Genomic DNA, 12,727 nt, shown 5'->3' with positions numbered 1-12,727 from the left:
TGATTCTGCGACGCACCGTAGCACTAGTACAGTATAGGAGTATATAAAAGAACCGATTAGGTCTAGGGCTCGAGAGGAGCGCGGTGGCTTCTTAATTTGATCTCGCGTCTGAGTCGGATTGAACGCCGCCGCCAGCCAGCATCTTGATGGAGAAGCCAGCGGTCGGGTGGAAGTGCTACTGTGTCGGTCACCGTGCATGGCCGAGCTTTGCTAGACTTACGTAGACTATCTACGAATGATGTGGGCTTGGTTGATTGGATACGGCAGGGCCCCACCCTAAAAATCACGGGGGATTAGTGGAGGTTTGGAAAGGAAACCTCCTTTTACGTAAGTAATTCACGTATAAATTCATAGGTGTAGTAGCATTTTTGGTGCATGGCCTGGCAGAGCAAACGAGGCAATCCATTTAGTTCGTCGCCGTTTGTTTGGCTCCGCATGAATAAAAAGGACGGTCCAACGCGCCGGTTCAAACAAAAGCGCGTCCGCTTTTCATCCCTTCGCCGATCCATTTCTGATCCAATTTGAGCCTGATTTTGGATTGGCACATACACAAAACGGACGTGAACGACGCGCAGGTACTCCATTCCTTGGCCCGTCAGTCGGTGGCACGTTGGTCGTTCTCCACCCCTACCGACAGCGCTGACAGATAGCCCTCGCCTCGCCCCCAGCCCCGTCACCACCGCCGCCCAGTTCCGGCGCCTCCTCCCGTACCTGCCCAGCGCCTACCCCACGCCGTCGGGCCACCGCAGCTTTCCCGACCCCAATCCGTCGTTGCCGGTCAGCTTCGTCGTCCACACGCGCAAGTTGTTCGCAGTTTGCCTCAAGGTACAAATGGACTGCACCAATGAGTTCTTTTTCCATAATGTTTTGTGCGACTCCGACGATTCCTCATCCGTCGATGAGGAGCTGCTGCTTGCCGTGTTGGTCCATGACCACCTTAATTGGCAGCGGTCGTTGTTCCGGGGCTCGATTCCTGGGCATGTTCCGGTGTTAAGTCGCAACCGAGAGAGCGGCCATTTTCTTCTATGGAAGGACTACTTTAACACAAGCAATCCGTTGTTCAAACATCAGAAATTCTGACATCGTTTCCATATTACTAGGCATGTTTTGAATCGGATTCGAGAAGGGATGGTCGGATACGATGACTACTTCGAGTGCAAAGAGAATGCCATTGGAAAGATTGACTTCTCATCTTATTAGAAATGCACTGCAACTATCTGAATGCTTGCTTACGAATTACCCGGTGATCTTATCCACGGGTACATCCTTATGAGTGAGTCTACGTGCCTAGAGTCGTTGTACAGATTCTGCAAGGCTGTGGTTCCAGTGTTTGGCCCTGAGTACTTGAGAGAGCCGACTGTTGCAGACACAGCCCGCTTGTTGGCGACCAATGCCAGCTGGGGCTTCCCAGGGATGCTTGGCAACATAGACTGCATGCACTAGGAGTGTAAGAACTACCCTTCTGCTTGGCAAGGCCAGTATAAAGGTAATGTCAAGGCTTGCACTGTCATACTTGAGGTCGTGGCCTCTCAAGATTTCTGGATCTGACACTCTTTCTTTGGCATGACCGGATCGCACGATGATATCATTGTGCTTCAACGATCGACGGTGTTTGCAAAGCTTGCCGAAGACAACAGCCCGCCGGTCAATGTTAACATCAACGGTAACAACTAAATAAAGGATACTATCTAGCTGGCAGAATCTATCCACAGTGGACCACTATTGTGAAGACAATCTCCAACCCTATCGGAGAGAAGAGGAAAAGATTTTCTCAAGAGCAAGAGAGTGCTAGGAAGGATGTCGAGCGTGCCTTTGGTGTTCTGCAATCTCGATGGGGCATAGTTCGGTATCCTACTAGAACTTGGAGCACCAAGAAGTTGTGGGAAGTGATGGTTGCCTCTGTGATCATGCATAATATGATCATAGAGGATGAGCGCCCGGAACGTCTTCACGATCAAGGGTTTGAGTTTCAGGGTGACAATGTGGTGCCTCGGAATGGCGGAGAAGCGACATCGTTTGCATAATTCATCCAATTTCATCATGAAATACGTGATTGGGAAACTCATATTAAGTTGCAAGATGATTTAGTTGAGCATATGTGGAATCATGTTGGCAACCAATAGGTGTATCTTTTAGACAATTTAATTTTTATTGGTCTTGTAAAACTTTGCTATATTTTTTTCGGTTGTGAAACTTCATTTGCTTTTGAAAAATATGCAAAATGTTTGTATTTGTTAAAAAACAATGGCTAGCCAGCCAGGCGGACAAATATGGGTCAGCGTGTTGGGCGCGTTGCCGAATCGAACCATAGACCAGGCGGACGCAGAGCCGGTTGACAACCCAAATGGGCGAAAAGTGAACAAAATCGCCGTCCGTCTGGGTCGGCCGGTTGAAGTTGCTCTAACCTTCTCTTCGTGTCCTAACATTGGCTCCTCGTGTCCGACTGTTCTTTTGCTTTTTTGTCTAAACAGAAACTGTTAGAAAATGGAAAACTCTTACCTCATACCGGCTGATCCGCGCGATCGCTTTGCCACCGTTTTGTCCGTTAATCTTGCTTCGATCTAACGGACGAGAGTATGTCTACGCTCTTCGGTGCAGCGATCGAGCCACGACCGTTTTCTGAAACATTTTCGTTGTTTAAGAAAAAACATGTCGTAATTTTTGTAACATGTCGTAATTTTTACAACATGGGTCCAAAGGTGTCCAAATTTTTACAAGATGTTGTAATTTTTACGACATGGATCACAAGATGTCATAATTTTTTATAACATGTTGTAATTTTTTAAACATGGGTCACAAGATGTCATAATAAAGAAGGAACGTTACATACAACTCTATCAGCAGATCAATTGACTCGTGAGGCGAATGTCATAAAAAAAGAGAAAGTTTTTGCACGCTCGTTGCTGCAACGCGACCGTTGTTTCAGGAACTGTTTATACAACGCTGCCGTTGTTTTAGAAATTTTTAATGTGACACGACGTTGTTTCTGCAACTCGTGTATTGTTTCATGAATAATTGTGTCGGGAAGGCGACCAAGCCGCGTATCAGGCAACCAAGCCGCGTATCAGGCAACCAAGCCGCGTGCCAGGGATTAGATCCGACGGCTGTCAAGATGACGGATGTTTACTAGACATCTACCGAAGGACGCGTAGCAGTGCCCTTAGAAAATAGCTCCCTCTCGTAAATAAAACCGGCAGCCAGTTTTTACCAACTTACAATTTTCTCCAACTAAAAACATCACGGATAAATGAAAGATATCTATATCTATATCTATACTTACTGCCTACCTTTTTTAGCATCACTTACGACCTACTAGTAAAGAGACCAGTGTTTCTTACCACAAACCACCGTAACTTCGTTTGTCCAACGTACTCCCTCCATGATAGTTTAGAAGGCGTATTTCTGCTTACATGTATTTTCAGAATAAGAGAGATTTTAGGCACGTTGGCATTTACTCCTTAGTTAATTAGGTGTCCTAGGTTGCATGCATAGTATAAAAATGGTTGTGCATGTATGATGACTCCTTGTTTAGTGGCTGGTGGAATATTGCTAATTAATTTATCAAGTAATTAGGCGCCTTGGGGTTATTGCATGAGGTATAAAAAAAAAGTAAAACCAATCACGATTCATTTAGGTCTCAGAAATCGTTCATGCGTGTCTTCTAAACCATAACGGAAGAAGTAAGTCAAACCAGATTTTCATACGTCAAAGCTTGTTTTTGTTGGTCTTTGAATTGGTTTTTGATACGACAAAAAACGTCCAACAGCCGAACCAGATGGGCCTGTTGTACCGGACTCTCTCTTATGGGCTTGACAGAAAAGTGAATGGGCTTTTCTGAAATCAACCTAAAAATATATGTGATGTGACTTGAACTTAAGACCTTTAATTTACTCCCTCCGTCTCAAAATAAGTGACTCAAAAATGACTTAATTTTATGTTAAAGTTAGTACAAAGTTGAGTCATTTTTAAATCACTTATTTTGGGACGGAGGGAATACAATCGACAGGACTACATTCGCTTATGGTCATGTGAGAAAAAAAGGTTCACCAGCAAATTAAATAGTCCCACGTTGCTACTTTACATTAAACACTACTACCTCCGTCCAATAATATAAGAACGTTTTTACATTATACTAGTATAAAAAATATTCTTATATTATGAAACGGAGGGAGTGTTAATTTTTATATAGTCGTGAGTTGCCTGAAATATCACCATCCACCCCAAAAAATAGCGAAGAAATGAGAGGTGTGCCCCAATTGTCTCTAGAGAGACGAAATGCACAAATTATGTGACGTGTAGGATGGGTGGCTGCTCAGTCCTGAGTAATTAAGAGAGCCTTGGTCTAAAAAAAGGGAGTAACTAAGAAAGCCAATAAAGGAGTTAAGAAAAATCGAATCGGCTCTTGGAAGCATATGGTCCTACCCAAATATTCTTTTGGAAATGTTGATTTTTTTAATAAAAATTAGATGTATTCTTTGTCACATCCAAATGTTACCTGTAAATTTTTAGTGAAAAATATTAAGCATTCTAAGTTGTGTGAAAATAAATATATCAAACACCCTATGTTACCTACAAATGTTATACTTATTCCTTTCCATCAACAACGTACCGCTATCCCGTTTCGCATGAAAATTGCCAATCATACTTATTGGACTAAGATGAACATCCACACAAAAAATCAGATTTTTTAAATTTTATTTACTATTTATGTTGAATTTACTATTCATCAGAGAAATATGCTCCCAAGAGCACAAAATATTACATAGCAAACTTTTTATGACACGTTGTGTCGGCACATAATGTTTATTTTCTCTTCGATTGCTATGCACGGACATATGTGTTAGTTATTTATCGAATAAACAACTCCCGCTCCTCATCAACTAAAAACAATCATGGATAACCGGCAGCCGGTTTTTACAAAATTATTTATCCACGCAAGTTATTGAAAAGTGCGGAGATAATTTGCAAATAAATATTGTGGAAGACCTAACAAATTATTCACAATGTCATTACCAACATCTACATTCTATAGTGATTTCAATGGAGTTGGTATTGCACATCCTCCAAATTTGCACAATCCGGGGGAGGGGGGAGCCAACTTTCAGTTTATAAATTGTTAACAATCATCATATAATACCTATATTGTATTCTCTTTTCCTTCATGATTTTTCTCTCATGGTTTCTCATAAAAGAGTTTTAATGAGACAATATAGATACAAGTTTTCACAAGTCATATCATTTTCGCCATATATCTTTTCCATTTGGTTTTAAAAGAGTTTTTAATGACATATCATATCAAACTCTTTTTCCTTATAAGTTTATCTTCTAGATTTTCTCATAGCGGTTTTTAATGAGGCAATATCTTCTCAAAGATCACGTGTCACTTTTTATTTTTCCTATCAGTTTTTTTAAAAGAAGTACTCAAGACATAGTTATTGTTCTCTAAACTCACCAATGAGGTTTCTCTTCTTCGAACAGTTTTCTCATATGGGTTATAAAGAGATAATAATCATTACAGGTTGCATCATTCTATCCTTGTTATTTTTTCTACGGAATTTAAAGGAGTTTTAGCAACATATCTATACTATTCTCCTAATATTTTTCCACAGGGTTTTTGAAGAAGACTTTAAAGACAATCCAAGAATTTATCAAGATGAAGATGATGAACATTCTCAAGGACGGACAAATATTAGGAGTAGTCTATCAAGATGGTGCATGTTCACCTAGTCAAGCATAGATTAGGGGGAGTGTTAAAGAAAATACAAAGGCGAACATGGGTGTCGGTGTCAAAACCGGTATATCTCGGTTAGGGGGTCCCGAGTTGTGGACCTTGGATCAATGGATTGCAGGAGAAAGGGTGAGACAATATTTATCCAGGTTCGAGCCCTCTTGAGAAGGTAAAACCTTACGTCCTGCTTGATTATATTGATGTGGATGAAGATTACAGAGTTGATCCACCTCGAAATCGTATAGGCTAAACCGTAAACGAGTCAACCACTCTATATGTATGAAAACCTCTAGCTTATATAGACACCAGGGTTCGTAGGGTTACATACAATCGACCTCTAGCCGGGGACAGCCGGGGACAGATGGGCCGACCTAGACTACTTAGATGTCACGCGAGTCTTCAGTGTTCTCCTTCTTGAATACGAGATGACCACGCAGTCCGGTCTTCAATTAATACGGCAAATTAGGTCGGCCTCTATGAGACGAGCCGGTTGTCCGAGGGCCCCTTAGTTCCGGACTCCCTCAATGGATGCGTGCGCACCCACGTGAATAACACGTGAATAGTAAATTCATAAAAATACTATAATTTTTTATAAAATTCTGAAATTTCATGGCAAGAAACTTAGTCGACCATTGTACACACGTGGAAAGTTTCATGATGTATTGATACCCATCATATTCTTAGTGAAGAAAATAGAATTGTGGTCATACTATTCATCAAACAGTGTTTTTTAATATAGCTTTGATTTTATCATTTTTGCCCAGATTACTACGGATGTGATTTCTTCGCGAAATTTCATACGCGAATATACTGGTTGACTATGTATATTACAAAAATAAATTCAGTTTTTTTATTATTTTTTAGCATTTTTTGAATTTATTTTTCATAAAAAGTGCGTGCACCCATGTTCACCAAATCCTCATCAAAGTGTTAAGGATTTATTGAAATCATAATAACCCATGCTTTATGTTGGTAACCGCTAGTTATTGCCTATGTAATCCTTCGTCTGAAATTACTTGCCATACAAATGAATAAAAACAAATTTACTCTTAGAATTAAAATACATATAGATACATTCATTTCTATGACAAGTATTTTTGGACGAAGGGAGTACTGGTATATAAATACCTGTAATTCAATCAGTGACATTAAAAGTTCATTCTCTCATTCGCTTTTACTTTAACAATCTCTCCTTAATAATAAAGCAAATAGGGTCTCTGGTCGTCCGTTATGGCATTTATGCAAAAAAACCCTTCCGTTTTCTGTTAATAAGCCCGCAGTCCAATTTTAAGTCAAACCGTTTTCTGTCATTTCATTCTTACACAAACACCCCTGCAGTTTTGCCTATTCAACCCGCAAACCACTCGCGCAGCATCCGGATCGGATCAACGCGGCGTCGAGGTCGGCCACGCCGGACAGCAGCGGGCAGCAGGTCTCGCTGGCGTTGGCGCCCACCACCGCATGCACCACCCAGTTGAGCGCGTCCACGCACGCCACCAGCTTCAGCACGTCCACGGGGCACTTGCCCGTCGGCGACGACGGCGTCGGCGTGGCTGGCGTCGGGGGCGTCGGCTCGGGGGAGTACGGCGGCGGAGGGCACGACACGGACGACGGCGGGGGAGTCACCTTCGGCGGCGGCGGCGGGGGAGGCGTCGCCGGGGTAGGGCAGCTGGGGCACCCCGACGACGGCGCGGCCAGCACGGAGAGCAGCGCCACCAGCACGAGCGGCGCAATGCGGGCCATGGTGCATGGCTAGCTGGCTAGCTTCGAGGTACGTTGAAGCGCTCTAGCTAGCTATTTGTATCATGTTCTGCAGATTGACGCGGCTCTGAATGATGTTCTTGATGACTTAAAACGATTGTACACTGAAATCGACGCCTTTGAAAACTGAAACAGACACCTTACTTGATAGCAGGCAGAGGCGCAGAGCCAACAGTCATGCTCTTGGATTAATATTCTACAGGTTAACAACACCCATTGATCATCCTTGTTCAGTTCAAAATCTTTGCAATGGATATTTGTTCTTTTAGAGATCAAGGGCAATTGTGAATGTAGTTCACCAAGACACCAAGTGAAAATACTTGCCAGGTTCAATCATCTCTTACAAAACGCTTCAATCAAAAAAGGAAATGGAAGCAATGAACGAAGGAGCACGAAAGGAGGCACTCAAAGGTGGTGCAGGATCAGTCTGCGTTGTTGTCCCACCCATCGACTGGGTGGTGGTGGTTGTTTTTGGGTTTGCTACTTTTTTTTACAAAAAAAAGAGTTCATATTTTAACCATGGGAATTATTACAATCGTTCTGATACAATGAATGAATCTCTTGAGGAACATACCTCAACCAAAGAGCAGTACGAGAGTTATTATGGCCCTACTGGGTAAGGCTATGAGCAATAGAATTACGATGGCGACGGACCAGGGAAATAACATGCTCCCTGTTCATGCTACTTAAAGAAAACATTTGTGCAAAACGCAAAGAACCGAATGATCAGAAAGATATGTATGGGAGTGGTTATGGCAACGAGTCAATTACATCGGTGATGCCTAACTTAGGGGCAAGCGGTTATTTTCATGCTAAAACTTGCGGCATACATCTCACTGGTGCAAAATTTTGGTTCGGGCATACAAATACAGTGCAAATCGTATTTGAATATGAAATCAACGCTGACTTGATATGCTACCGTGGCGCGGGCCCTGCTATCAGTGATCGGAACACGGAGAGGAGGGCGTGCGACCTGTTTTTGTGCAGAAAAGACCTCTATGTTTTTAATTCTCACACGAGAGGCCCGTAGGTGAGTTGTCATTTCAACTCTTTTCCGCCTCTATGATCGATGGATTATGCAGTACAATGTGAATATTAAAGAAAAACAAAATATAAATGTGTCAAACCAGCGACCATGCGTCGCACACAGTCGGCGAAAGCCAAACCTAAACTTTTATTAGAAATAAGGAAATTTTCATGTTTACCAGAAAAGCCAAAAAAAGAATCATTGAAAAACTATTCCATGCAAAACTGCTATTGCATCTGATGAAGAATGCTAAGTTGGCTTCTTCACGTCCAAACTTGATTATACAAAAAGCAATAATCAGTTTTACCTTATTATTGATGTCTATTAAAATGGTACACAATGCAATATAAAGCTGGTTGTGCCTCTTTCTTCGCCCGATGCAACGCACTGGCATTTGTACTAGTTTCACTAGTAAAAATGCCCGTGCGTTGCACCGGGAGAAAAAAGAGAATCACATCCCGTAGCCTATAACACGGGTAATTGTTTGATTTATGACCCACATTAACAATTCTCAACATGAAGAATTTTGCTGTTGGCCTTGCCATCTTTGTAAAATGGCTAAAAAAAGTTTGCATTGTTTGGTTTGGGGCGTTACTATTTTATTCTCACCATCACTATTGTAGGTACTCCATTCAGTTAAAATATGTCATGCTTAATAAGACATATCTTAATTTAATAGAAAAATGGTCTTAAAGTTGACATATTTTTTGGGTTAAAAAGTGCCATTCATGAAAAGAGTTGGTGTGCATTGCAATAGGGCAAACATCTCACTTTCCCATAATTATTCTCTTTAGAGGTTCATGTTGTCTGGGATTGCAGATTAAGCCATCTTATGTTCCTTGTCATATATGTATACTGAATGATGGACATGTTCACGTGTTGTAAGAAATTTTCCAATGAAATTGGTTGTAAGATACATAATGATCCACTTTATGAAAATTCTATTGTATTTCAAAAGCTCGTAATCTTCTTCTGTGCTAATAAAACTTACTCCTTCAACTCACTCTAAATAAACTGGATTATTCATAGTAAGTTGTTGATGTTCAAAAATCCTACATAAAAGTCCCAACGAAGACTACATCTTTCTTAGATCCTTCTTACTTGGCTCGACAACCCACCGGCGCCTACAGCTCGGCACATACCGGCGCTCGGCAACACACGTCAGGGCTCCTACAAGCAGTACACATGAGAGGCTTTTATAGTCAAGTACACACACCAGCACACGCACGCACACATGACCTGGCCACCACAACGCCCACTAACCCATGCATGGATGCATCACACCCAGCCACTAACTATGACCAGTTTTGTAGCTAACGGGGCGCAGCTCCCACGCGATCAGCCTCCGCTGCCCACGCACGTGCGCCCCGTGACTCGCTGTCGAGCGAACGTGAGTCGTTGCTCACCCGCGACCTGGAACTGCTCGGTCATCATCGTGTGCGGGCATGGCTTAGTGCCAACATTATCTACATACATACACCGGCACCGGCACCGATAGCCGGCGTCCAGGGAAGCAGTCAGTAGCCGCTGTCCATGTGAAAGCCGTAGGGCGGGGAGCCGTCCATCTACACGTCGCCAAACCCGTTGCCACCGGCGAAGTACAGGTCCACGCTCGGCTCCGGCACCAAGGCCGCCTCTGGGCTCTGGTCGTTGCCACTACGGTGGTACGACAACCCGTCGACCCCCGCGCCGTCGCTGTCGAGGAGCAGCCGCGGCCTCTTGACCTCCGCGCCCTATAATCCGCTAGCATTCGACGCTACCGAGTGATTAGTTGACTGGCTATGGAATCTATGGATGACCGTGTCAGGCAAAAACTGCAGGCCATCCGTGAGCAAGTGCACATCCTCTTTCTGAGACGCCTTCTTTCTCATGCTCTTAGATTGATAGTCTCCGTCCTTGACGTAAGTCAGGATCTCCACCACCTCCTTGATCGACGGCCGCATCTCCCTCTCCATCTGCAGGCACTGGAAGGCCACCTCCGGTCGATCGTTCTCTTCATTTCAGGGTCGGTGTCGTAGCCGAGCTCCGGATCAACCAACTGAACAACTTCATGGTTCTGAATCCTGTTGAGAGCCATGTTGGACAGGTTGATCTCACTGTGGCTCCTGTTCATGTCCACAGCAGGCTTTGAGGAAATCAGCTCCACCAACACGACGCCAAAGCTGTACACATCGCTCTTGTCGGTAAGCTTGTAGCACTGGTGGTACACTGGGTCGACGTAGCCCGGTGTGCCCTGTGGAACAGTCGAAACATGGGTGACCTCGAGCGGGAACAGGCGTGACAACCCAAAGTCTGCAACTTTGACATGGAAACTGTTGTCCAGCAATATGTTGGTTGTCTTCACATCCCGGTGTACTATCTCAACCGCATGTAGGTAGGCCAGTGCTTCAGCCGTTTCAATGGCAATGTTCAATCTCAGGGGCCATGTGAGGCCTCGTTCCACCGAACGAGACCCATGAAGATGATCCGCAACAGTCCCATTTGCAATGAAGTCGTACACCAGGAGAAGGTCATGGCTCATCCGGGATGTGCAGCCATATAGGATGACAAGGTTCTGGTGCAGCAAGCGGGATAGGATGTCGACCTCATTGAGGAACTGCTCAACCCGTCTGTAGTTGTTTTTGTAGAGGCGTTTAACCGCGACTACTCTCCCATCCTTGAGCTTTCCTGAATGACAAAAATGTCAAAGTTGTTATTTCAAAGTGAATAAGGGCAAGATAGTTTTATCAAAGAACACAGTTGAGAATAGAGCTGCTGGCATCTGCAATTTACATATAACATTGACAAGCAACGAGTTCGGCAAACATGTTTTTACCTTTATAAACAGTTCCAAATCCACCATCACCAAGCTCCCTTGATGCACTAAATCCATCAGTAGCTACTTCAAGTTGATCCTGGTAATTAGCAGAAAACTTACTAACTACTTACACATCCTGATGCAATAGAATGCATGCACCAGATCAAATAAAATAAGGATTGAACTGTAGAACCTCTAGAAGCGAGAGCATGATACTCCAGTTGGCTGAATTGGAGAGGAATATAACAATTTCAAATGCGCCTGAGCCCTTGGGCCATCATTCATTTGATTCGTACTCACTAGAGGGTTTCAGCTAAGAGACATATGTATAGACACACCAAGGAAGTATTCGTGTTCTCACTTGAATTTTGGTTTCTCCACCTACCTCTAAAGAATTAACTACCCTGCACCATAACTGAAACCAATAAGTACACCTGTTACAAAGTAGCTGACATATTAAATTTTTTTGTTACAAAAATAAGAAATTTGCTCTTGTACATCCCAAAGGTCTTGGTTCCATATAACCTATGGTTACCATGGTGGACATGTAAATAGGATAAATAAAAAATGTCTAACCACTAATCATTGGCAGAATGCTACGTATTTCTCAACTCAACCACCCCACACTTTTGATGTTCAGATCACAACTAATGCTAACTGAACACTAAATGTTTTGAATAATAACTAATAATATAATCTCTCAGGTAATGCTTTGTTAAGACAACACCATCTGGAAAGAGTCCACGTATGTATGCTGAAGCAGAACTATATGGCCATGTTTGATATCTTATTTATCACTACAACGGGGTGAAAGGACGTGGATGCCGCCTAGAGGGGGGGGGGGTGAATAGGCGCTTTAAAATAATTAAGGTTTAGGCTTGAACAAATGCGGAATAAAACTAACGTTTAATATGTCAAGCACAAAACGTACAAACAACTAGGCTCACCTATGTGCACCAACAACTTATGCTAAGCAAGATAAACAACTAAGTGATAGCAAGATATATGACAAGAGACAATATGGCTATCACAAAGTAAAGTGCATAAGTAAAGGGTTCGGGTAAGAGATAACCGAGGCACGGGGAGACGATGATGTATCCCGAAGTTCACACCCTTGCGGATGCTAATCTCCGTTAGAGCGGTGTGGAGGCACAATGCTCCCCAAGATGCCACTAAGGCCACCGTAATCTCCTCACGCCCTCGCACAATGCAAGATGCCGTGATTCCACTAAGGGACCCTTGAGGGCGGTCACCGAACCCGTACAAATGGCAAACCTTGGGGGCGGTCACCGAACCCATACACGTGGCAACCCTTGGGGGCGGTTACCGATACCCGTACAAATTGCTCGGGGCAATCTCCACAACCTAATTGGAGACCCCGACGCTTGCCTGGAGCTTCACACCACAATGATTG

General features: G+C 43.4%; 1 protein-coding gene and 1 pseudogene across 1 annotated transcript; both read right to left on the bottom strand.

The window, feature by feature from the left end:
* Positions 1-7,057: 7,057 nt before the first annotated feature.
* On the bottom strand, positions 7,058-7,471 carry LOC123397278 (36.4 kDa proline-rich protein-like). The gene has a single exon (XM_045091890.1). The coding sequence runs from the start codon at positions 7,469-7,471 to the stop codon at positions 7,073-7,075; it is 399 nt and encodes a 132-aa protein (XP_044947825.1). The 3' UTR covers positions 7,058-7,072.
* A 2,778-nt stretch (positions 7,472-10,249) lies between these two features.
* Positions 10,250-11,860, bottom strand: LOC123397277 (annotated as a pseudogene).
* Positions 11,861-12,727: the final 867 nt, after the last annotated feature.

This window comes from Hordeum vulgare, chromosome 5H (assembly GCF_904849725.1).
Source record: "Hordeum vulgare subsp. vulgare chromosome 5H, MorexV3_pseudomolecules_assembly, whole genome shotgun sequence".
Classification (NCBI taxonomy): domain Eukaryota; kingdom Viridiplantae; phylum Streptophyta; class Magnoliopsida; order Poales; family Poaceae; genus Hordeum; species Hordeum vulgare.
The sequence above is the reverse complement of the archived record's forward strand: the minus strand, read 5'-3'. Positions and strand labels throughout refer to the sequence as shown.